The sequence below is a fragment of the Cydia pomonella genome, chromosome 12, assembly GCF_033807575.1.
Source record: "Cydia pomonella isolate Wapato2018A chromosome 12, ilCydPomo1, whole genome shotgun sequence".
NCBI classification, from domain to species: domain Eukaryota; kingdom Metazoa; phylum Arthropoda; class Insecta; order Lepidoptera; family Tortricidae; genus Cydia; species Cydia pomonella.
Window position 1 is genome coordinate 7,902,739 of NC_084714.1, and position 26,450 is coordinate 7,929,188.

Genomic DNA, 26,450 nt, shown 5'->3' on the forward strand with positions numbered 1-26,450 from the left:
AATACCGGTTCCGATCCCTGGCACGTGCAGTTTTACTTACAATAGACAATGAGTTAGCCATAAGGACCAGCTTGAAAACTAACGACTATACCTGAGTATATATTTACTTATAGTCCAAGATCCTAGAGCCGCCAGACCTTACTTACTTTCTCATGAATAAAATGTATGGGATAATATAGTGTTAGTAGATACTTTTAATGTCTGCATACTTGCTATATTGGCCCGACGGCCATTTGTCCGATACAAGGTGCTAAAGGTTGGTAAAAATATTACTAACTTTTCTCAATATCCTCAAGGCTGATTTTTACAATGACAATTACTATTACATTTTGTAAGTAGCCAGACCAATTGGAGGGGCCCAACCATCCCCCAGACCACCAAGTTTATATTTGTTTTTATGTGAAACTTTATGTGGGTCTTCCCTGAGTATCATATATAAAAATCAAGAGTGAGAATATAACTAAAGTTACGATATTTTTTTGACAGTTTTAAAGCATCTGGTAATGGTTATCGCCGACGGAAATGGTCTGGCAATGTTGATTATATTTTTTTAACAATATTTTCTAAAACATACATAAAAATCAACCATGACAATTTAAGAAAAGTTAGTAATATTTTGACCTAACTTTAGCACCTTGTACCGGACAAATGGCCGTCGGGCCAATATACCTAGCAAGTATGCAGACATTAACCCCCTTATTCATAAACGTGTACTAAAGTTACGATGCCGCTGATCATAGTTTGTCCCTTTCCGATGTATTGGTATCATGGAAAGGGACAAACGATGATCATCAGCATCGTAACTTTAGTACACGTTTATGAATAAGGGGGTATATACTAACACTATATTATCCCATACATTTTATTCATGAGAAAATAAGTAAAGTCTGGCGGCTCTGGGATCTTGCTCTATTATGCTATAGATTTATGCCACTAAGATAATTGGGCAAGCTCCTCAGGTGTATAATAAAGTCGGGTGAACGACGTCAATCGGGGCGAAATGCACGGGCTCCTGTAGAGATGCGCAGTTAATAGTAGTGTAAATTGCCTAAATCAATTGCGTTATTTACAGTAAATAATGTGTAAGCAACAACCCAAACACCGATCTTTAACTGTCAAACAGATCCAAAACAGCCAACTAATCAAATCCCACCATTCTAGCATCAAACGCTTCTCGGAATGCTTCTTCGTGCTGGACAACCCGCGGCACTCGCTGGCAGGCTGCTACGACAGCAACTACCAGTCGTACCAGAGCGTGGGTGAGGCGGCGCGTCGGAGCCGCTACCTGGCTTTGCTTCCCCCGCTACCCGTGCATTGTATCGCATTGGATGGCGATCCGCATATCATGCCTATCATTTTTGAAGATCGGTAAGTCACAGAACATTTACTTCCATATGTATAGGTATATTGCATCCAAGCTCATAATTGCACCGTTCCCCGTGCATTGTATCGCATTGGAGACCCGCATATCATGTCATGTCCATCATATAAGAAGACAAGTCACAGGTTACCTCTAAAATGCAAAGGTGAAGATGAAGCTACCCACTCATTAGGTCAACGCTCACAAGTCTAACTGTGATCAATGTAAACATTAATAATGATTCATTAGCGTACATCGGGGTTTTTGTTGCGGAAAAAGGTTTTACACTATCCAAAAAATAGATACAAACTGTAACTATTACACATATTTTCACTATTTAAACATATTTTTAATGTACATTGTACATAATATATATTAGAATTAAAAAGTTTACACTTCTAACACTTATTTGGCCATTAAGTTATTTTGATCATATCGGCATTATCGTGAATCGCACTCAGTCTATGAAGAATCAAATATGAAAAAAAATTATGTTATTTTTTATTACAGATACCAGGACACTGCAGAGTTTGCAAGAAGACGTTCATTTTTAAATTCGAATGCGAGTAAATCTGGAAGTGGTAAGCTTTCGTTGTATATCTTATAAAGTAATCAAAAACAACCGTTGGGAATCAGACAAAGCTACTCTGATATTTTTACGAACCAATCGTATTCAAGGATAAATAGGATATAAGGTTAACTGGAAGACAGATACAGGGCTAATTTGCCTTTGCTGTATTTAATTTAGGTACTCTGTAATTGTGTTTTTCGTGTTTTTATTTATATGTACAATAAAGTATATACATACATACCTATATTTTTTCATACCACCGATATCAGAATTGCACGTTTCTATTTCAGATCCATTTTTGTGCACAGACCCGCTGAGTGAAGACTGTGGTTGTAGTGTCTCCTCGCTGATGGATTCACGGAGGCCTTCATCCGAGGCATCTCGAGTTACGCTGACTTTACCCAAGGCAATCATGGACGTCCTAGAACCGCAATTCAAATCACCCAAGTCTAGTAGCACTGCTTCCAGTGTCGTACAAGCCACGCTCACCATTACCCCCCAAAAATCAGCCAGTGGATCCCCCAAGAGGAACTTAGTGAAACAAGCTGTGCTCGAAATCAATAAAACACCCAAAGTAGAAATCACTGGACGTAATAGGTACATCGTGCAGAATAATCAAATAAGCGAGATCCAACTACCGCCTAACAACGCTTTTGCCTCTTGTCCCATTCAACAGGGACAACAAATGTCGAGATACTCCGCTTCCACTCTTCTAGATGTAACTAAAAGTAACCACACGTCCCGACAAGGAAAAGATCCCAATGACACAAATGAGGTGTTTCATCAGAAACATGAAATCACCAGTGGTGTCAGTACACTCCCTGCTAGACATAGCAAGTCACTAGATCAGTTGAGAGTCGCACAAATGACACCACTTAATAATTCGCATCAAATGCTTGCAAAAAACGTACGAAATAGCTCCAATACCTCAGTAAACTATCCTTCCAAACCGTATCAACCGCCACAGCAAATCAAGCCTACCACTTTACCTCGTAGCGTCACCACCACCGCTTATCCCACCAGCACAACAACCAGATGTGGATCCAAAGGGGACGACTATAGGAGAAACATAAGCGAATTCAGAGAAAAGTACAAAAACCCATTTAATCCCAATAAACAACCACATCACGGAATAAACAATGAAGTATTTCATAACGTAGGATATAAGTACGACGGTCGAACGAATCCTAACCAAGTGTACGGTTATACTTTCGGTAATCAGGGTACTCCGCAAGTGAATAATATAATTCGTAATCCTTTAGAATTCCAAAGAGGCTATAGTGTAAATTTACCCCGTCCTATGTTGCCTCCACGTAATTCTTATCCACCGGTTAGTGGAAAAAACCAAGTGACTGATCAGACTAGCTTAGTTTCTAACAAACATGTTCATAGATCTAACTCTACTCATGTATTTCATCAAAATATGGAGACCCCGCAAATTGATATCGAAGCGGCAAGAAATCAACTCCGACATGAATTGAACTATTACCTGCAAAAAGGAGACTGGAGCTATGACTTTAATACCGGTAGTTTAATTCAGAACTACCAGAAGAAATCGAGTAAAAGTAGTGATGATAGCGGATTTGTAATGACATTAGACAGAAGCAGTGACGGAACTTCAAAATCGACTTACTCGAAAACCCCCCCGTCAACACCACATTCAACAATGCCATCTGTGAGGCATAAGAAGAGTCGGTCTAAAGAATCAAAATTGAATCATGGCACGAAAGAAAACTCAAAAGTAAATTCAAGTCGAGACTCTTTGAACAGTCATCATTCTATTAGATCAAGGGACAGTGCTAAGTCAGACCGACAGTGCAAATCGGATCGCAGTACGCCTAAATCTGATCGAGGAACGCCACGATCAGGTAAAGCGACTCCTAAATCAGGCGCCATTACTCCCAGATCTGGTTTAGCAACTCCAAAATCAGGGCGACAAACACCTAAGTCCGGTATCGCCACGCCAAAAAGCGGGAGATCCAGTGGAAAACCAGAAAAACGTTCGAAACATAAACCTTCTGAGAAGATGACACAACTAATGTCTGAAGCCGCATCATCTTCCAGCAGCGATAGTATACCGTTTGAACTAAGAAGATTAGAATCGTCAGCAAGTGTACCCTACAGTTTAGATCATGGTCCCGAACTTTTGCGTCACTGCAGAAGTGCTGCCTCTGTATTGGATGAACCTAATATTAATAATACGTTTGGATCTGAATCATTACCGAATTTAGCCCCACCACCAGCTTTCGAATCACCACCACTTGATATCGCTGACAAAGACTTTAAAATATTACCACCTGAAAACTTTTCTAATAAAGAAGAAAAGAGAACCAGAAGCAACTCGACTTCAAGCTTAAGTGAACAAAGCGGATGGGTATCTAGTGGGCGTAGTTCTGGACCTTCGACTCCAGATAACGCTAGTTGTCAATTAAACCAAAATTTCCCTCCTCCTGTGAGTTCAACTGGCTCTAAGGTTTCCAATGATGAAGTTGATGGTAGAAAAGTTGAAGGTGAAACAATCAGCGACTTCAAAAGAACAGTCCTTAACGGTGACCAACTGAGAGAAAGACTATTAAAATTAGCTGTTAAAGTAGCACAGGCTAATCCAAATGAAAAAATTGAATGCTGTGATAAAGAAGTATGTGAAGAATGCACAATTTGTAGTGACTCTATTTGCACGGATAGCCAATGTGAATATAACAAGCTTATGCATAGTAATGGGATAGACGCTGGTTGTAACTCAGACACGTGTACAGCCAGCTGTTTTCAGCAAATGCCAGCTAACGTGGGTAAAATTAACCAAAGACATAATTCTTTTAGTGCTATTCAAGGAAAATCTTACAACAGCACGCCTAAAACATCAAATGAAGGGATGGTAAAGAAATCACAAACAATCAGTGACAACTTACATCCCTATTTACGAAAGGAGATATCGCCAAAGTTGTCACAGGAACCAGTAAAGTCAAATCCACAAGTGAAAAAAGTATTAAAAGACCGAATTGAATACACTGAAAAATTGATAGCGGCCGAAATTAGAAGTCTCACAGTTGATCGTAATTGCAAAAGCCACAAGAAATCAAACGGGGCGGCTGCAGCTGTACAGAAATACCATAATAGAGCGAGGTCTGAAATTGATCTCGCCCATTTTCAGGCTGAAAATGATTACGAGCATTTACCCCCACCCCAGCAGTTTAGAGATGCCCCGCCCCCTCCTGACGAATTTAAGGTAAGGGCAATTATAATATCTGCAACCCATAATTAGATTAAGTACTTTGAGTAAAGATTACATTATTTAACTCGAAATAATATACAAACATGTGTTTTTTCCTGTTCTATGTATTTTTTTTTGTACATTAAAGTATTTTACTACAAATATTAATATGTTTTCAGGACCCACCGACAACCAAGTCCCCAAAATTAAGCAGACAGAGCAGCAAATCCTCTACTCCTTCTAAAACGCCTCGAAAACAATCAGTCCAACCTTCAACCCTCGAATTAGATAATCCATTATACCACGTTTGTGAAGGTATTATTGTTAATATAAATATTTCTGTAAATACCTACGTTTGTGTATTTCGTGTGCTTCTGCTACTAACTAATCTTTTCGGCTTCGCATCAGGTATTAGAGAGCGCCGAAAACTTAGACCTCTGCAATCGGTCACCTCGAATGGTACTACTTCGGGTGGCACACTGAATAAAAGCCAGAGTACTGGCGAATTAGCCTCTAGAAACGAGAATGGAAATAACAAAGGTACGCTTTATTGCACTAACACTATACAATTTAGCTTTCAAGCAGCGCTGCCTGCTTTTCATATCAAAACATAGATCATCACTCTAAAGCACAAAAATTGTTGCACTTAAGGCGTAACACAACAAAAAAATGCCCTTACTCGTATAAAGTTATAACTTTAAGATTAAAGGGCACCTGTTTTTCCTACCTTTTTTGCGTTCTCCGCCTTTATATTATCCCGGAATTTACATTCAGAACAACGGGAGAGCAACTTCGTCAGCATCTTCGGACTGGCCGAGTCTGAGCGTCTCTTCGTGAAGTGCAGAGAAGAGTTCAGACAGAGCGTGAAGTACCCAGGTGCAATCTACTCTGACTACACGTTGCCCGTCGAAGGCTCTCTGCCGTATTTCCATATCAGTGACGAATACAGGATGTTTAATCCAGAAGGTAAACGTTGTTTCAAAATCCAATTTATTCGTCTTTAAATTGTATTTAGTGCTTTTGAATTGGTCAGTAAAAAAGCGGAACGCTAAGTTTAGTAAGATTAATACACTTTTGTTATATTTCAGGGTTGCATTTAATTATCTGCGTGCATGGCCTAGACGGTAACGCAGCAGACCTACGCTTAGTGAAGACTTACCTAGAGTTAGGTTTACCAGGAGCTAGATTAGACTTCCTTATGTCGGAGCGTAATCAAGGAGATACCTTCTCTGATTTCGACACCATGACAGACAGGTAATGTCTTAAAGCGTTTTGAAATCTTTTCTAACCTTTTAACTATCGCTTCTGGAGTATTACTTTGCCTGTGTTGCGGTAGTATAATTATGCATTTCAGATCTGTTCTTAGATTAATATAGACAGTGGCCGATTCTTCAACTTGCAAACTATATCATGCAAGTTTCCTGAAAAATATTGATGTATTAATATTAGTAGACTACATATTTAACCAAAAATGTCCTTTCCAGGCTTGTTCAAGAAATTATTACACACATACAAAACTCTAACGAGCCAGCTCGAATAAGCTTCGTAGGCCACTCTTTGGGCACAATTATTATCAGATCCGCTCTAGCAAGGCCACAAATGAAACCATTTCTTGGGAAGCTGCATACTTTCTTGTCCTTGAGCGGACCGCATCTAGGAACACTGTACAATTCCAGTGGATTAGTCAATGCAGGTAAGCTATTACTTTCAATAACAGATATAAATATCTACAGTATAAGTTTATACTCGTATTTATATTACAAATAGTCAGATATGGTAAAAAAAATATTTCAAATTTACCTCACTTGTACAACAAATACCAAAAACTTTGTAGTCGCCGCATGCTTAGTAATTTAATATTTTATTCTTCTTTCACAGGCATGTGGTTTATGCAAAAATGGAAAAAGTCCGGCTCCCTCCTCCAACTATCACTACGTGACGCATCCGACCCGCGGCGCTCGTTCCTCTACCGTCTGAGCGAGCGAAGTCAGTTGCATCAGTTCAAGCACATTTTACTCTGCGGATCAGGACAAGATCGCTACGTGCCTCTACATTCAGCTCGGCTTGAGCTTTGTAAGGCGGCGGCGAAGGATACCTCGTTGTTGGGACAAGCTTACAGAGAAATGGTAAGTTAAAGCTTTCACTCACAAGAGGGTATAGGCCATCACTCCTTCACAATGCCAATCTGTACCCGATCATGTGTAGCTGTTGCCATTGATGCAACAAAATACTTCAGTCATTGTACGTTGTAGTATTATTATACTTTCTTGTCCAATCCTCAGGTACACAACATGGTCTCTCCACTAGCATCGCGCGCGTCCTCCGTGTCCGTGGTACGGTACGACGTGCAACACGCATTGCCGCACACCGCTAGCGCACTGGTTGGCCGGGCCGCACACATCGCTGCCCTCGACTCTGATCTGTTTATCGAGAAGTTCTTACTCGTCTCTGCTATGAAGTACTTCCGATAGATAAGTTACATTAAGCCGGCAATCCCACCCTTATTACTGAAATATCCAGAAAGTCGTGTCAATGGTTCGCTACGTGAAGTAGGTGTTGCCGCACACAGACAGTGCACTAGTCTTATTTCATTGAGAAGTAGGCAGGAAACGTGGGAACACCTATAAAGTCTTCGAAATATTGTGGTAGCTTAAAAGGCAAAAGCGTAAAAACATATACCTAAAGACTATTTGTTACTTAAACCCTAGAGTTTATCGGTCTAATGTAATCATAGTAGACGTATATATCGAGAAGGTATCGGTTTTTGCTCCTGTTCTGAGAATAGTACCTACAATATCGCACAATGCGCCTATGAATACTGCACTTCACATCACATCATAATGGGATTTAAATAAGTACGTAGGCATACAGGCTAGAGCTTTCCATTTACTCAAATACTTACCAAAAGTTACATTTACGTAATGGTACATGTTTTTATTTACGGAAAACCAGCCTTTTACCAGGAATATATTTAAGGTAAGGTCAAAGTGGGGAAGACAACTATATATAATTTTTGATTGCGAATACCGTCATAGGGACAAGAACTCTCGTATTTGTATACGTACTTCGCTCATACAAAAACAGAAACGAAGAGCTTCGCACGGGTACGGGCCTTGTAGATTCAAGTGCATGCCTGATAGACGGTTATACCTGATAGACGGTCTTTTGCACATCAACCTTATCTTTAAGAGTTTACGGTGACTTCTTAGGAACGAACGCTAATTTAAATACGTTTCGTATTTTCGTTGATGTAATGTTTACCCGGTACATATTATAATATGTATATTGAAACGTACCGTATCTGATTGGCCTAAACATGCATTTTAAAGTTGTATTCACAAATAACGAACTCGCATTTCTTCATGCATTTTCATTAAAGCATTTTGTGCTATTTTAGAGGGTAGATAGGTACATACGAAAAATCCAAATACATCTAGCTGATGCCTATACTCTATTCCATTAAGAACTTAAAATAATGTAAACAAACAATAACATGCCATACAGTAGCTCAGCTAATGATATAATTCTACAGATACAATAAGTTGCATCTCATTGGCGGAATGACCGAGTCGCATGGTTTGGTTTGTTTACATTATATTTTATGTGCGTATGGAATAGACTTCATTGTAAATCGACTCCCAATTCGTACGAGGTTGAATTCTATAGTTTAAGGATTTTATAGTTCCATAAGACAAATGGAGAGGACGCTAAAACATAACTGATCATTTTGTAAATTTTTAAATCACGTCCGTCAAATGGATGATTGGGTGTATGTTTGTAATATTCTAGATAGGGTTATCACGAAACACCAAAGATTTTGTATATTGTTAGAATAAGTATTAAGCGCGCGAAGCTAGCGTATTAGAGTTTATTACTTTCTCGGCCCCGACGTTGCAAAATTCCGAAAGATTTATGCAGAATGTAAGATTTAATAAACATTGTTGGAGTGTTTAAACTCTAATATGCTAGAACCTCATAAACACACGATGACGATAAACGTAAATAGAATAGGATAAATCAACATTAAACGAATGTCATTGATACCCAGAGATAAAATTATGCATTTTAATAAAGCATGAACGTGATAAAGGTGGGAACAGAGGGCCTACCGCGAACCACGTTCGACGGGTCACACTTACGTACGAAATTTACAAGTGCGACAGAGAGGCAACACGTCGAACGTGGTTCGCGGTAGGCCCTCAGGGCTATAACCCAGCCCTATAAAATCGAAGTTGGGTCCCTTTCTATCGCTCGAATATGCAAGAGCAAAGAAATGCGAAATATAACAAACTTCGATTATCTATGATTGCAATCGCCCTTGAGATGAGATGGTTTATAATCAAGTAATAAAACCGTAAGCGGAAAAACAATGCTACGGACTACAGCGTAGCACTCACGTAGCAGACCCGGATGCGTAGCCAAGTAACAATCATTATTGCCAATAGAATAAGAATATAATGGGAGATGATTTTACCCCGTTTCTTTTAAGATTAGAATTTTTCTAACCTCAAAAGTTAATTACCACTATTTTTTTCCGAAATGCTACGGTTTTCCTACTTCCTATGATATCTAATAATGCGGTACACTATAATTCAGCGCGTCGTCAGTAAGATTTAATTTTGGAGGAAAAGTTACCACTGCTTTTAAGGTTATAAAGTTTCTGAAAAAAAAACGGACTAATCACGGCCTTACCACGGCTAACTTACTTTCTATACATCTCACTCGCACTAATATACGAGTACGAGCGAGATGCATAGAAAGTAAGATACGGACACGCTAGCGAATATGTCAGTGTCAAACTGGTGGTAATGGTAGCCTTCGTTTAACTTCGTTCATGTCATTCCGAATATCCAGATACATATTTTTGCTTTTCAATTGACTATGACAGCTAAAGAGGATACGTTTCGATTTTGCTATGATTCGACCTTAACTAGTGTTGGTAGGAACACGAGTCTTTTGAGGCTGAATTTGAAGAACTCTACTCGTTTTTATGAAACTCGACGCCTTAAAAACTTCCGAGTCTTATGTCCCGAGGCGAGTCATTTATTGAGTCTTTTTTAAGAGAATTCAAAAGGACTCGAGTCTCCAAATAAAGACTCCGTCCATAGGTTTAACCTAAATAAAAGTAAACAAATTATGCGTTATTGAACAATTTGTGTGCCTAATCCAGGAATATTACTTAAAGACGAAGCATTTCGAAATTTTGTAAACAAAAAAATTGAGAGCTCTCTGAAAAGGACTAAGTCCCTACAAATGACTCGAGTCTCTTAACAAGTTGAAAAGAACTCGAGTTTAGACTTAATATGTGAGTCTGAAAAACTGAGTCGAGTTTCAAAGCAGAGAACTCAAAGGACTCTAAACCAACACTAACCTGAACACGACATACAGCGCATCTCAAGCGCACCAATCGGCGTGAGAGATAAACAAGGTCGTATCAAAACATTAGATAACAAATTGGTGGTAGTTTAGCGAAAAGGATCCATTCTATAAAATTCGTCATTTAAATTTATGACTTTTCTCTTTGGCAGAAAGTTAAAATTGTATTTAAAGATTTATGTGCATTGGATCCTTTTCTCTAAATTACTTCCAATTCAATCGGATTCGGCTTTCTGGAACGCATTCGCATTGGAACCTAAATAAAATCTCATCTTATGTGAAATTACTGTAAGAACATCCCGCACTAATTCGTGTTACAAGCAAGCTGGGGCCCATTTCTCGAACGGTATGAGTCTTATAAGTGTGTTGCCATAGTAACCCATAAGACTTGTCAGTTCGTGAACTAATATTATTAGTAGTCTAATAGGGACCGTGCGGGTTGGAGGGTCTGTCATCCTGTGGCCTGAATCGGAACCATTTATTTATTTATTTATTTTTTCAAATATTTACACGGCATTACAGCATATGCCAATACACCGAATAATTAGACTATACAAATACAAAACATATATAAAATAAAAAACAGATATTCATTAAAAATCACATGCAAGTGCTGGAAAGCCTATCATCCATCATCTCACAGAACCTCAGACACGCCTGGCACACATTCGCCCATCTCCCCGCAAACAAGTCACACTCTGGTGCTGATGTCAAGAGTGCATTGAGCAGCGATAACGCGCGGAGGAGTGGCGAGTTCCTGCGCGATACTGTGCGCGCCACCGGTACGGCCAACAGTGGACGCGTTCGCGGCCTCAAGAAGACTCGAGGAATATCCGGGACGTACAACCTCAAGACTCGATCTACCAGTTCCGGGCAGTCCGAGTCACCGCGCAATATGCGACAAGCTGTAGTCAGCAAGATGTTGTTGCGCCTCACCTCTAGAGAATTATATCCAAGGCAGCCTAATAAGAATTTTGTTGGGTACAAGAATGGGAAGTACCCATACCTTTTTTTGTACAGAAATCTCAAAAAGGCCTTTTGGATTCTCTCCAGAAGTAAGGCGTATGAAGACTCGTACGGATTCCATATAATAGATGAGGCCTCAAGCTTGCTCCTCACTAAGGCGTTGAAAACCATCGCAATAGCCCCAGTGTCACGAAAATCCTTGACATTGCGGACCATGAACATGTACATTTACACGTCAAGTGTTTTCTTGTGCATAGTAGGTTCTGCCATCTTGTGGGATACATCGGAACAATAAACATCACATTTACGCCTCGCGCCAAAAATCTGACGGCTCCTGTGCTGCAGTTCATGCACGCTCCCTATACCGCTCAAGAAATTGGCCCAAAGACGTGCTGCGAGTACCTAATTTCAAAATAATATCAAATAAATGAAAAAATGTAATGCCGGATAACGCAAAACAATTGCTTTATGATTACCTATTTAGAGTATACTCGTTATAATCTATCTACGAATAAAAGTATTATCGTTATCTTGGAGGATTTAACAACTGAAGTCGCCTTTAAGAGCTTACCCCTCTGCCGAAAACCTCGGCCAATGGTCATATGTATTGTATGGACTGACGTTTATTTCCCATGGCTATTTGTACGTTACGTAAAAATAGCCATACATTTGACGTGCCCCTTCCCCGCAAAAATCGGCAAACTGTTTTGTACAGAAAATTACAGACAAGGTGTCTCCAGTTGTTAAATCCTCCAAGATCGTTATGGAGGATTTAACAACCAGAGTCATCTTTAAGAGTTTACCCCTCTGTCGAAAACCTCGGCCAATAGTCATACTTATTGTATGTACTGACCTTTATCTGACACGTACATAACGTACAAATAACCATACATTTGACGCACCCCTCCCCGCAAAATCGGCAGACTGTTTTGTACAGAAAATTACAGAAAAGGTGTCTACAGTTCTTAAATCCTTCAAGTACTATTTTAAATAGTAAATTTGACAAAGGAGTGCTAAAAACCAGAAACTAGTCGTACGAAGGGTGATTGCTGAATTTTTACTAGATCTAAGACGAAACTTTACACCAAATAATTTAAGACGATAACTTAGTCTATAGATATTATATGTTATTTGTATTATATTTATTGTTATGTACAGTCGCCATCAGATATATCGGAGCTGCAAAAGCGCTCACAAATATCTGAACACACCTCTATTGTAAAGGCGTTAGAGTGCGTGTTGAGATATTTTTGAGCATCTCTGCTGCTCCGATATATCTGATGGCGACTGTACATGAACGGTCTAGGTAAACGTTTTTGGGCTATTTGTTATTTTGTTGTAGGTTTTTAGATTTTCATATAATTTGGTGGATAGACAAAGTAGAGTTCCCTATTCTGTACAACATAATTGCAATTTCACCTCCTATAAAAATTAATTTAAAAAAAAAATAACCTATTGTACCTATACATACCTACCTATGCCTATTGCTATTATACCTATGTATGTCCTACAAAATCTTCCACTAAGCTACGTAAACGTATGAAACTTTGTCAAAGGAATTTTTTTTCCAAATTGGGATTTTGTATCTATTCTAACAAGAATGAGGAACTCTTCAAATCTACCATTTTTTTATCAAAATCTGACTAATAAATTTAATCGACAAAAAAAATGGCCCTTTTACGTCTAATGAAATATATGTCTTCAGTTACAACAATATCTGTCACGATGAAGCGCTCGCTCGATTGCGATATTTCTGACCGATTCAATCCTTCAAGAAAAGAGCGTGCTCCATTGTTAAAAGCCGACAACGACAACGCACTTCACTTGCCCTCTGGTGTTGCAGGTGTCCGTGGGCAACGATAATTGCCTACCATCAGGCAATTCGTCAGCTCGTTTGCCTCCTATATAATAAAGATATACTTACACGTTCTCGCGTCAGAAAATTTTGAGCACTCCATTTACTTCAATGTACAGTCAGCAATACTATTTGCTTAGCACCTTTGCATATCTACTAATTTCTATGCAGGGGGTGGTCGGTCCATTTTCTCTGCAGCTGACTGTACCTACTTAAACTATTATAATGCTACTTCTTTGTTACGACTCTCATTTACTTGGGACTGAAACTCATTAAATTACAAAAATATGACTATTCCACACTACATTCTCATTATTTTGTCAGAAAAATAAAGCGATGCACAAATTAGACACTGCCTTAAAACGACACGTTTTCCAGGTATAGGTAGGTATATCCAGGTATATGGAAATCTCATTATAACCCCTTCACATGGCCTTTATATTCTGTTTGTATATCAGATACTAAAATGACTATGTATTGTATTTGCCGACTTAATCATCCTGTTTTTGTACCAATTTTGTAGTAAAATGTCAGATCAATCGGACAACTTGGAGCAAATGAACCGTAGTGCCATTTTAGTATCTGGCATTTTGAAAACAGAGCCTAAAGAAAATTTACTCTGTATGTTATCTACAGAATGTTCATTTAGTCACCTGCAATAATTTACGGGCTGAATATATAGGCCATATTGAGCAACTTTTAATCGGACCAATCCCGAAATCTCGAAAAAAAAATGTACCTCCTATACAAAATGTCAAGGTCAGTCATCAATTTTTTTTTCGCTATTTCGGGATTGGTCCCATAGTAAAAATTGCTCAGTATGACCTATATATTTACTCCGTAAATTATTGCAAGTGACTAAATAACATTCTGTATATTCATGGAAGCCTACTTTTCTTGTAGATTAACGAGTCGATTTATTAATTGATAGGTCATAATGAGTGTGATAATGGCCTAAGATAATTAAACAAATGTTTACAAAATTTAGAACAGAATTGAAGAACTAATGAAACACATCCGCGAGATCTCTTTCATTTTGTACCTAGTAAGAATCCGCAGTAAGCTCGGCAGAATTTTAAAACTACGTGTTGGATTCAATGACACTTTGCACATACAATGACATGCTGAGGTATATCTATGCCTGTAATTTGTCTATACAGCTCCAGGTTATAAAACAAAATAGAGCAAAAACAAGTTTCGTATGAAAAACTTAAATCAGTTGTATTTTTTTAACTATGGTATCTGAAGCTACATAATCTAATAACATGCATAGATATACCTTATCCTATTGAAAGTACAAAGTTTCAGAGCAATCTAGCTAGTCGTTTTAAAATGAGAGCGTAACTACGTCTGTATGAAGAACCGAGCTTACTGTGGACTCTTTAAGTGTATCATATCATATATCATGCACGGCTCTGGACTATTAATCTATAGGTAGTTATCTATAGGTATTAAGTGTGTCGTTACTCAATAGCCACCCCAAATCATGTCCAGTGGTACACCATAAATCGTCTGTAAATAGACGAAATGGCCCATGATGAAATCCATTTAACTTATTTATTTTAGGATTCACTAGAATCATAGGTTCTTCATATTTTATACCTGCAATTAAGATTACATCGTTTGTTTACGCTTCGGCTTCACAAACATACGAGTAAAGCCTGACCAGTAATATATGATCACGCGCCATATTGCGGAATTTCATTGGAACTATTGCATGAGAACAACAGCGCCCTCTTGACAATGATCATTATATTTCTGGTCGGGCTTTAGAAATTTAACGAACTATGTCGATAGTTCCGAAATAAATAAAAACATAAAAATTGGCTTCGTTGAATCGATTATAGTAAGAGAATGTATTAAATTTTCTTTAGCCAAGTGTACTATCAGCAACCCACTAGACTGACCATTGGTCGACCTTATATCTTTGCGATAAGGTTCATAGTCAGTTTAGTGTGAGATGGTATTTTACGAGACTTGTTTTCAATTGAATACGAAACAATTTAGTCAAGCACCAACTGCTATGTGGTCTTACGCCGGCAAATCATTCGGTGGTTTTCGTAGTGTCATTGCGTCACTTTCGTTTGCTATATAAAGAGATGAAAGAACGAACAAAGTGAACTGGCCACTTTAAAACGATTCCACTTTATAATTGTGCTGAAACTTATCAACATTCATAATATTAATCATGGTATTCTTACCTGTGTCTTAATACAGTTGTGTTTGAATAATAGACGAATATTTGAAAAAATACCATCAAGTCCCATTTCTAATATTTAAAAGGCCGAGTTCGTACACGTAATAAAATAAATAAAGTATTGTTTATAAATGTACCCTACAAAAAAATAAACCTATATTATTATAATTAGTAAAATCATGGCTAGCATAGCATAACATGTGATACTGCCCGGTTCGAACTTTAAGATACGTCAAACATTTGCTAAAGATACGATATGGATTAGATATGTCAGTGTCAAAAGTGACGTTTTTCAAACAAAAATGGACACTGACACATCCAACCCATATCATATCTTTACGAAATTTTTGACGTGTTCTTCAAATTCGAATCGGGCCGATAGTCCAGTCAAACTTTCATAAATACTTTAAGTTCATAATATTGACAGTGATTCGCAAAAAAAGATAACGAGGCCCGCTAAGGCCGTAGCCTTAATAAATATAACTATAACACGTTAGACATTAAAGTTGTAAATTTTTATCGAATGTTAGACTGATCTTTAAAATATATACGATCATTAAGATATTTGTAAATGTCATATAATTTTTTTAAGAGTAGAAATTTATTTCAATCCTAAGATGAGGTGGACCAAAGTCGATGTGTTAAATTTTCAATTAAAATAGATTAGAAAATCGAATCGAAAAATTTGATAATTCATAATGGGATTGGCCCACCTCATCTAAAAGCAGCTGACCTACCAGCGGCGAGGAAGTGACTGGCGATTGAAAATCCTATGTGATAAAGCATTTATATGCATATATTAATCTTTGGTACTAAACTTTAAGAAAACAAACACTTGCTTAGAAAAGCCATCACTACTCACTTCCAGCATATTGCCACTAGAAGGACAGCTGCCTAAGAAAGTAGTATCATTCTCTGTCCACTTTTCTCCTAATTATTTCATACTTTTACAGGGGCTTGAAATAATATATGCCTTTGATTTACTAGTACAAAAGATGGAAATCAAATCACTAGTCAGATAATTTCATTGTTTATATTGGTATTAGCTGTAGATGATGTAGGTGATCAACTAAGCTTCTGAGAGAAATTTGGTAGTAAACTACTACTAACTGAATGGTTGGAAATCAGCAAGGTATCCTTTATTGGCAACTGTCTGGTCAACACTTAAGTTCCAGGGGTCTAAATTATATTATCTTTGCCATTATCGCGTCTGAGGGCATTAAGGGATTAATTAAGCCAAAAAATAATGGTAATATTTTCTGACTTAATACATCACTACTGTCTACATGAAAATAGCTATACCTGGTATAACATAATTAATCTGAGACATACATTATTTCAACAATCATTTTATTAGATTATTGTTATATATGTACACACCTACTTACGGGGATAGAATTAAGTAATATACCTCAATTTGCTCACGGACTTGCTTAACGACGGAATCTGTGTAGCTAAATGTAAAATGATAAGGATTTTGTAAATATTATGTATGTAGAAAAGAAAATCTTATTTGTAAATTAAATTCGTATGTTTAAAGGCAATGTGTTGATGTAATACACTTATGATGATAAATAAATATGGCAAAATAAATTTTGACTTTCATCATCATTATTTTAACATATATTATATATTTACGGCAACTAGTTACTATTAGCATATTACTTTAAAGAAACTAAGTAAATAAGTAACTAACCAGTAGAAAAATCAGTTAAACTCTTCCGCTTCACATTTTTCAACTTCATTTTGTCATGAAGGCACGGTTTCTTAGTAAGGGTTGGTCAGGGACAGGGATGAAACATAAGTTCGTGAATATTTAAGTTGTTTTCTTTTCCCATTTTAAGGCGTTGCTGCCTTCCATTCGACGGTCCGGAACTCCCAATACAGTAATATTGAGATTAGTGAGGCCGGGGATTTGCTACACTCTAGGAAACTTTACCAGTGACGTGTGAAACATAATATTATTCTTCTTCCTAAGCAGCGAAGCGCCGCTTGGACTCCAATTTCATTATCCTTCTTCTGCCATCTTTTATCGGAACACTTTATGAGCACTTATGTATTCTTATACCACTAAAGTCAAGCGGAAGAAAGACAGAAAGAAAGAAAGAAACTCAATTAATAAACAGGCTATGCCTAGTGTGGGGGCCAGCATAAATGTAATACTGTTATTATTTTATTTCTGAAATAAAACATTTGTATTTTGTAAACAAAACCCAAATTCCAAAACCATAACAAAACAAAATATGTAAATAAAGGCAATTGACATTGACACTATTGACTGCAATTTTCGTCTTTTTTTTCAATTATTTTAAATTATGGATACAAATTTTTTAAGTGTGAGATCGAATTCGCAGATTGTTAATGTTAGAGCAAAAAGGTAACCAGCTGGATGGTTTGAATCTTGAAGGATATTTAAATAGAATATTATGACGGTGCTCTGTCGAGAAAATAATATTGTCAGCAGAGGCGAAGTTATTTTTATAGAATTATATTTATGTAATAAAAACGTTTCACAAAAAACATTTTTCAGTGAAATTTGTAAAGTTAGTAAGTTCTCACAGTTAATGCCTTGCGTCTTGTGCTCCATTTTTAGTGCCGGGTTAAAAAGAGCGAACACAAGGGCCTGACACTCTTTGATAGAGAAAGATAGTCTTATTGCGATTCCTATAAGAGGAAAGAGAAAATAGTGCAATGCTTTGTCTTTATCACCGACCGGATTTTTAGGGTTCCGTAGCCAAATGGCAAAAAACGGAACCCTTATAGATTCGTCATATCCGTCTGTCTGTCCGATTATGTCACAGCCACTTTTTTCCGAAACTATAAGAGCTATACTGTTCAAACTTAGTAAGTGGATGTATTCTATGAACCGCATTAAGATGTTCACACAAAAATAGAAAAAAAAAACAATAAATTTTGGGGGTTCCCCATACTTAGAACTGAAACTCAAAAAATCTTTTTTCATCAAACCCATACGTGTGGGGTATCTATGGATAGGTCTTCAAAAATGATATTGAGGTTTCTAATATTATTTTTTTCTAAAATGAATAGTTTGCGCGAGAGACACTTCCAAAGTGGTAAAATGTGTGTCCCCCCCCCCGTAACTTCTAAAATAACAGAATGAAAAAACAAAAAAAAATAGATATACATTGTCATGCAAACTTCCACCGAAAATTGGTTTGAACGAGATCTAGTAAGTAGTTTTTTTTAATACGTAATACAATTTAAAAAAAAATTTTTTTCATCAAACCCATACGTGTGGGGTATCTATGGATAGGTCTTCAAAAATAATATTTAGGTTTCTAATATCATTTTTTTCTAAACTGAATAGTTTGCGCGAGAGACACTTCTAAAGTGAAAAAATGTGTCCCCCCCCCCCCCTGTAACTTCTAAAATAACAGAATGAAAAATCTAAAAAAAAATATATGATATACATTACCATGCAAACTTCCACCGAAAATTGGTTTGAACGAGATCTAGTGAGTAGCTTTTTTTAATACATCATAAAATTTAAAAAAAAAATTTTTCATTAAACCCATACGTGTTGGGATAGGTCTTCAAAAATGATATTTAGGTTCCCAATATCATTTTTTTCTAAACTGAATAGTTTGCGCGAGAGACACTTCCAAAGTGGTAAAATGTTGAACAAGATCTAGGAAGTAGATTTTTTTTAATACGTCTTAATTGGTACGGAACCCTTCATGCGCGAGCCCGACTCGCACTTGGCCGCTTTTTTTCATGGTCGGGTTATGGCAGCTTAGGAAGGAGGCTGATGGCGATATACAGAAATTTATAAGAGTGAAAGAGACAAAAGCCCGCAAGATGCCATACATTAAACTGTCAATCATATTGTCAAGAGTGCTAGTAAACAACGTCGTTTTCTTATTGTAAAAGTTTTTTAGAGTGAATAATTGTGTTTATTAAGTGTTTAACGGAGGTGTAAGACGTTTTTACGTATAGTTAACATGGTGGGGTGTTCAGTGGTTACCTGCAAAAGCAATAGCTTGCGAAAAGAAGCGGGTGTAACATTTCATGCGTAAGTACAAGTTTTTCGTATTTTGATCATGTATTTCTTTCTCAAATCTCACAGGAACCAAGTTACTGAGTTACATCATTAGTTAGATTATGAAAAACTTGATAAAATAGGAGATATCAGTAAATTATTGCTAAAAATAAAACAGAAAGTTTGGTTATGTAAACCAGTCAAATTCAGTAGTATTTTATTTAGGGTTGCAAACAAGTCCCCTGCAATTACCCCATATTTCGGGAGTTTCAAGCTATTTGATATTTTCAGCTTTCCGACGGAGGATGAAATAGTTAAGGAATGGATTGCGGGAACTGGAAAATCTAATTGGATGCCTCACAAATACTCGCGTATTTGTTCAAAACATTTTGAACAACATTGTGTCCGCAAACTGGGGAAACGAACTTTCATTGAAAAGTTTTCTGTTCCAACCTTGTTCATACACGTAAGTCGGCTGTTAAATAAGTAATATGATAATTTTCTATACTTTTAATACCAATCCAATAACATATAACATTCAAAATTTAGGAACTTATTTTGTATGATTACTTTCTTTTAGAAATTCCCTGTATCTCATGGACTTCGAGCAGAGCCGTCACCTATTAAACCTATGGACTGCCAAAGTCAGCCTGCTATGCATGAGCAAGTGCACAGCATGACAACAAATTTCGTGAGTGCAAGTTTATATTTTGTGGTGCTTTGTGGTCTTGGGTTCGTTTTATTGCATCTAAACGCTGAGTTACAAATTACAGAAACCATCACCACAGTCTTATCTATGTTCCGTTCCATTAATGTAAGTTCCTACCAGTCGCACAATACCATAACAGTGGTTTGTTAGTAGGTAGGTACATGTCTTAGCGTCTAGGTCAACTTTTATATTTGTACTTGGTGGAGCCTGGACTGCTATGCTTCTGTTGGCGATCATTTCAATGAATCACATTGATAAAAAAAACTGCAGTTAAGACAGGAAGGGACAGGACATGAAGGACTGAGCAGGGGGCCTACCGCGAAAACCGAAATTCGCAAATTGCGGGGATCTTTCTCTTTTACTCTTAGTAAGACGTAATCAGAGTGACAGAGAAAAATGCCCGCAATTGACGAATTTCGATTTTCCCGGTAGCCGCCCAGGACTAGGCAGGGCTACGTGAGGTAGGGCAGCACAGGGTATTAACTTTTAAAGTGAAATGTATGTATGCTTTGATCTTTTCAGATTGAATGTTCTAAAATCAATGATAAATCAGTGCCGATTATGACAACTAGAAAATTAAAACTTACTTTGCAATTGAATCAAAAAACGCTTCTAGCCGAGTCACGTCGAAAAAAAATTGAAGCATTGAGATCTAAAAGCCGGCGACTTCAAAAGAGAAATGCGGAGTTAGCAGCTATTTTAGAAGATTTACAAAAAAAAGATTTATTAACCAAGAATCAGCGGACCTACTAGCAACTCTGAACCCAAACAAGTTGGATTTTTTGAGGCCGAATAAAAGCAAATTCTCCCCAGTAATCCGCAAATTGGCACTGAATTTGCATTTCATTAGCTCCCGTGCGTACAATTTTGTGCGGAAACATTTCAATACATGTTTGCCTCATACGCGAACATTATCGAGGTGGTATCAAACTGTTGATGGGGAGCCTGGTTTCTCGTCAGAATCTTTGGCGGCCCTGAAACTTTCTAATAAATGGCATCTCTGCTGAACAAAAAGCATCGTTGGTCAAAATGTGTATAGACTTAGTGAGTGAATGCGGGATCGAAATTGTTGCTTTAACTTTTGACGGCTGTCCAGCTAACTTTTCAATGGCCAGAGTATTAGGTTGTAAATTGAACTCAGAGTTGATAGATCCAGTATTCACGCACAAAGGTAAGAAAGTAGCGATTTTTCCGGATCCGTCCCACATGTTAAAACTTACGAGAAACACTTTAGGTGACAAGTCATTTCTAATTGACGGCGAAGGAAAAACAATAGATTTTGACTTTATAAGACGTCTTGTAGATCTCCAAGAAAACGAAGGATGTCAGTTGGCTAACAAAATAAGAGGAGCTCACATAAATTACAAAAAGCAGATCATGAAAGTCAAACTGGCTGCCCAAATATTCAGTGAGTCCGTTGCAAATGCAATTGAGTATTGTAAAGATAACTTACAACTAGAAGAATTTAAAAACTCGGAAGCGACATTAGAGTTCATACGAAAAATCAACTCCTTGTTGACCGTTATCTTAAATGATACTTACGATTACATGAAGTCCTTAAAACTTGGAACAACTAATATTGTAAACACCCAACGAAAAACTGGATTTTTGGGTTTCATGATAGCCATTAAAAGCTTTATTTATATATATTATTTCTAGTAAGTAAAAGTTTTGAATAAAGAAATTACCTCTTTTGATAGTTTATCATTTTTATTCCAACAATCACCTAATCTTATATCAACTCAAAACTTCATATAGGTAAGTAAGGCTTACTTACAAATTACTACAAAAATAAATAAACCGACTACTAGTTGCGATTATGTTCGCGATTTTTCTTGCGATACTTCGCAAGTTAGGGAGTCAAAATGGCGACTCACTCATTACGTAATTTAAGTACTTGTTGCATCGTTTTCCTATTACATTTTAGGGTAATTTTTTGCGACCATGGTAACCCCATATTATGATGTCATGATGACGTTATATATGTCTTTCTCTTACCCCTGGTCGCTCGGCTTCTTGTCTAGTTATATTGTATGTCTATGGCGAAACACGAATCGTGGCAGTGTAATGGCTTGAGTTCTAGCACTAAATGTGGATAGGGTATTAAAAAGATTCGCTGACAACACTGGCAGAAATGTCTGTTTGACAAACAGTTGACAGTTGACACTTCGTCCTGCGTTCTGTCTGAGGACGGTGGTTCGTTTGTCGCAGTCGGGTTGGGCTGGGTCGCTGTATGCAGCGCTCGTATAGTATTTGGGCGTGTTAAATATATTTTGATAAATCGAAGGACGGTGAATTTTGTATAAAAACGTTATATAACAAAACAAAGAATTAAAGTGTACCACTTTAATACAGAAGTGCTCTTCCTAGAAAAGTTATCATAGGCAATGATACCTTTGCCACTGATGAGTAATATTTAATAGTACAGTGAATTATTTTTATTTAAACAAAAATGGGGAAGTTATTGAGTCTTTTGGCCCGTGACGACTCAAATTGCTGTTCGTCGCCGCGCTACGATATCTTTTTGGATTTCGAGAACGCTGCGCCCACGGAAACGGAGAAAGAAGTGTACGAGGAAGTTCAGAGAGTTTTGTTGGAGTCGGAGAAGATTTTGGAGGAGATACAGTGTTATAAGGGGGCGGGGAAGGAGATACGGGAGGCTATAGCGGATCCGTCGCGGATTTCTCAAGAGCGAGCCTGGCGCGCGGTCAAACCGCTGGTAGATAAGCTGCTGCGATGCTACAACCACTCTGTGGAGCTACAGCGGGTAAGTAACAGCCTAATGTTAAAAAAAATACTCAAAAAAATTGAAATTTTAACATCTACTAGCCAAAGCAGACACCTTACAGGGGAAGCTGGAAATCCTAGCTCTGAATCCTGGTAAATGGTTTTACCTCCTCATAATGGAAGGTTTAAGTAACTTGAGCAATAGAATTTTCATCAAATTTATAATCGGAATAAATTGATTGATATTGGTGGTCGAGAAGAATTTTGTTTATAACGCTACACTGATCTAAGTATGTAGTCTTTAAAAAGTCATGTTACATAATTATATGCACTTAAAAAAAACATTCAATACCCTTCTTTGTTGTATAAAAAGTCACAACATAGTATTGTTAGCCACACAGCAACATAGTAGTTAGGTTGCCAGAGCTGAATAAGGGTGCAGTGTTAGGGTCGGCAATGCGCATGTAACTCCTCTGGAGTTACAGGTGTACATAGGCTCCAGAGACTACTTACCATTAGGCAGGCCATATGCTTGTTTGCCACTGTGCTTGCCTCTGCTAAGTGAGCTTGTTAGCTTGTTATTAAAGCAGTTAAATACTTTTACGATAATATTATGAATACCTATATGAACATGAAATTCTTTCAATGTTGGTACCAATATTTGATAGATATTATTCGAAGTAAACTAACTATGTTTGTCATAATGCAAAAATTTAAATATCTACAGCCTGAGCGAGACATTTCCATTTTTCAATCTAATATAAATATACTCCACTGTACTAGTTCAATTTTACTTAAATCACAAAGCTATTTTGACTAAATAAAAGTAATAATTTTACACTCAGGTTTTAAACTAATATAAACATTATCTTTATATAACTGATGTTTTCATATTTTATTATGATTCTATATATTTTATTGAAATAAACATCATTAGAAACTTTATTAATTAGCCTGTTTCTATGTTCATTAACTTTGTACTTCTGCCTCTGACATTTATTTATTTTTATGTGTAACTTAATAAAATAGCATAGTTTTAAAGTATGCTGCCTTTTGATGAGCCATAATCTTATCACAAGAGTGCTTATCATTTTGATTGCATTCTGTCAAGTGATAAGTTATTTCACAGATAACACAACCAAACAAAAGATTCTTAATGTTATGTAGATACTCTATCTTGTATGTGTACATACACATACAATGCGATAGGGCAACTCTACTGTCACAAGTGTCACAGTATCTTCAACACCAGATTTGGCGTGGCCAGCCATATAAGGGCCCAAGGAATCGCAATGAGCCTTTAGGGTCGCCATCAACGAAATCGTTGGGGACTGTTACTATCTGACCGTATTTTCGGTGTCTCTTTCGGCAGATTTCGGAATAAAAATTATGTTTCGGCCGAAGGTTAAATTTCGGCCAAAAAGTGCTGAATATTTCGGCGTTACGGCAGATTTCGGCACAAAAATTATGTTTCGGCCGAAAATTCGGTTTTGTCAAAAAAAGCTGCAGTCCTCCGTGTAGTGTCCACTAAGGATTATACATTACATACTCTATCATGCTTATGTGTTGATTGTTAATGTATGTACCTATGCAGTAAATGCTATAATGAAACTGCCTAACAGGAAATTAAATGATATATCAATTTATAAAGCAGAAAATAGGTAATGTAGGTATTGTTTTAACCACATGACTGAATATGTACTCATTTTGCAACCAAGTTACATAATTTAAACGTTCTGTACATCCAGTGTCTAGGTGTAATTATTTCATATCTAAAACTAATACCTACTTAGAATTATATAACGCAAATTCATAGAGCCAAGTACGAAATACAATTTGGAAATGTTTTAGGTACTTACCTATCTGCAGCTCAAATTTAGGTTCTAAATAGTTGTCTCCTCTCCGAAATAATATGAAAAAAAATTGCAAAAAAAAGCCCTCAAGTTTAATACAGTTATACTCTTGGGCGACAAAAGGTATAAGCAAATATGTGTTTCATTACCATTCCCGAAGGTAAAGACATTCGGGAACAGAAGAGACAACTGTCGCTTCTACTGATGAGTAGAAGCGAGAGATGCCTCATGTTACTTACTCGTAAATCCATCTTTCACCATAGGCATCACACGTATACGCTCCCGATCGTTTTTCGTAAAATATGAAACAGGTTTCATTGAATTCATGAAACACCTTATACCTATATTATTTCTAATTTTCTTTATATTATTATATTTACATTACACTGTAAATTTGTTTAGCATTGCCTGGTTTAAAAAAAACCGGCCAAGTGCGAGTCGGACTCGCACAAGAAGGGTTCCGTTCCGTACTATTATCTATAAAAAAGATCACCCATCCAAGTACTGACCCCCCCCCGACGTTGCTTAACTTCGGTGATGGATGAGACCTCGAGATCGGAAAGAAATATTTATTTTATTCTGTTTTTAGTATTTGTTGTTATAGCGGCAACAGAAATACATAATCTGTAGAAATTTCAACTGGCTAACTATCACGGTTCATGAGATACAGCCTGGTGACAGACGGACGGACGGACGGACAGCGGAGTATGGAACCCTAAAAATCAGAGATTCTCTACTAAACAGGTGTCTATATCGAGGAGTTATATTATACTTAGCATACGTACCCCGAATGCCGAGAGTCACTGTTTTTTCCACCCAGCTAATGTTTAGGATGGCAGGCGATGTATAAAACTGAATAAGAATATAGTCATATATATATATATTAATCTGTACAAACAATAAAAGGCAGAGAAAACAAAATGAAGTATGAAATGTTTACGGTATTTTATTTACCATGCCATTATTAATAGCAAAGCCAAGCAGGCGTTGTGCGTACCTATCTCACCGTGAAGAGTCTCGGTAAAGGTCCGATTAAAATATCCTATCGATCGACCTTTGAAGGTCTCGTCTTTATGCAGATAATGGCAATAAATATCTGGCAATAGTTATCTGGGCTGAACATCGATAATCGAAATTTCGTATACCTGTCTCTCTCTCTTGCGATTCTCTCTCAAGAGGATTATTTTAAAGGTTTTGCAATTTTTTTTTTTTTAATTTGGACATTTTTTATATTATTTCTACGCAGAATCACGAGCTCCTTCGATTCTAGTTATGAAATAGGAGAAAAAAGTCCTAGATTTTTATTTTCATTCCGTTATAATTTCGATCGTAAAATGTATGGAAATTTTGGGACACTTCTCCTATTAGGTTCGAAAGAGCTCGTGAGTCATGATCATGATTCTGAGGAGAAATATAGATCGTGTCATTCACGAAGACGCGTGCCTTGACTCGTATTGTCATAAAGTTAAAGGTAAGATTTGACGAATTTGCGCGTCATCGTGGATGACACGAACTATAACATAAACATAACCAAATTTGTGAAAAAAGTGTAGTGTAACTTTAAATAAAATGGCCCAGATGAATTAAGTGTTATGGTTATATTTGTTCGGTTTTTTATAATAAAA

The 26,450-nt window shown here is 37.1% G+C and overlaps 3 protein-coding genes and 1 long non-coding RNA gene across 7 annotated transcripts in view; all 4 read left to right on the top strand.

Moving 5' to 3' along the window:
• The window catches only part of LOC133523394 (uncharacterized), a 326,759-nt gene extending 309,624 nt beyond the window's left edge, over positions 1–17,135 (top strand). The window contains exon 3 of the long non-coding RNA XR_009800221.1: positions 10,426–17,135. This is a non-coding gene — a long non-coding RNA (uncharacterized LOC133523394). The remainder of the gene's footprint in view (positions 1–10,425) is intronic.
• The window catches only part of LOC133523384 (protein FAM135A), a 41,368-nt gene extending 24,233 nt beyond the window's left edge, over positions 1–17,135 (top strand). For 2 of the 4 annotated variants that reach the window (XM_061858926.1, XM_061858927.1), the window contains 10 exons: positions 1,162–1,368; positions 1,871–1,941; positions 2,222–5,157; positions 5,322–5,457; positions 5,551–5,682; positions 5,917–6,108; positions 6,231–6,396; positions 6,627–6,835; positions 7,021–7,268; positions 7,425–17,135. In XM_061858926.1, the coding sequence (XP_061714910.1) occupies positions 1,162–1,368; positions 1,871–1,941; positions 2,222–5,157; positions 5,322–5,457; positions 5,551–5,682; positions 5,917–6,108; positions 6,231–6,396; positions 6,627–6,835; positions 7,021–7,268; positions 7,425–7,613 (4,486 nt within the window). In that variant the 3' untranslated portion in view covers positions 7,614–17,135. Of the gene's footprint in view, positions 1–1,161; positions 1,369–1,870; positions 1,942–2,221; positions 5,158–5,321; positions 5,683–5,916; positions 6,109–6,230; positions 6,397–6,626; positions 6,836–7,020; positions 7,269–7,424 lie in introns of all 4 variants that reach the window. The other 2 variants (XM_061858924.1, XM_061858925.1) reach the window with 1 other exon arrangement.
• Positions 17,136–19,269: 2,134 nt separating this feature from the next.
• Positions 19,270–21,939, top strand: LOC133523390 (THAP domain-containing protein 1-like). The gene is made up of 4 exons (XM_061858934.1): positions 19,270–19,569; positions 19,828–20,002; positions 20,117–20,227; positions 20,768–21,939. Exons 1-4 carry the CDS (start codon positions 19,499–19,501, stop codon positions 20,996–20,998), a joined length of 588 nt encoding a protein of 195 aa, XP_061714918.1. The 5' UTR covers positions 19,270–19,498; the 3' UTR covers positions 20,999–21,939.
• Positions 21,940–22,305: 366 nt separating this feature from the next.
• Positions 22,306–26,450, top strand: part of LOC133523387 (CYFIP-related Rac1 interactor B) — a 53,651-nt gene continuing 49,506 nt past the window's right edge. The window contains exon 1 of the mRNA XM_061858932.1: positions 22,306–23,012. Coding sequence (XP_061714916.1) covers positions 22,698–23,012 — 315 coding nt within the window. The 5' untranslated portion in view covers positions 22,306–22,697. The remainder of the gene's footprint in view (positions 23,013–26,450) is intronic.

Coding starts and splice junctions, on each gene's coding strand:
- LOC133523390 (XM_061858934.1), top strand. CDS start 19,499: ATGGTGGGGTGTTCAGTGGTTACCTGCAAAAGCAATAGCTTGCGAAAA. Junction 19,570..19,827: donor GCGGGTGTAACATTTCATGC/GTAAGTACAAGT, acceptor TGATATTTTCAG/CTTTCCGACGGAGGATGAAA. Junction 20,003..20,116: donor TTCCAACCTTGTTCATACAC/GTAAGTCGGCTG, acceptor ACTTTCTTTTAG/AAATTCCCTGTATCTCATGG.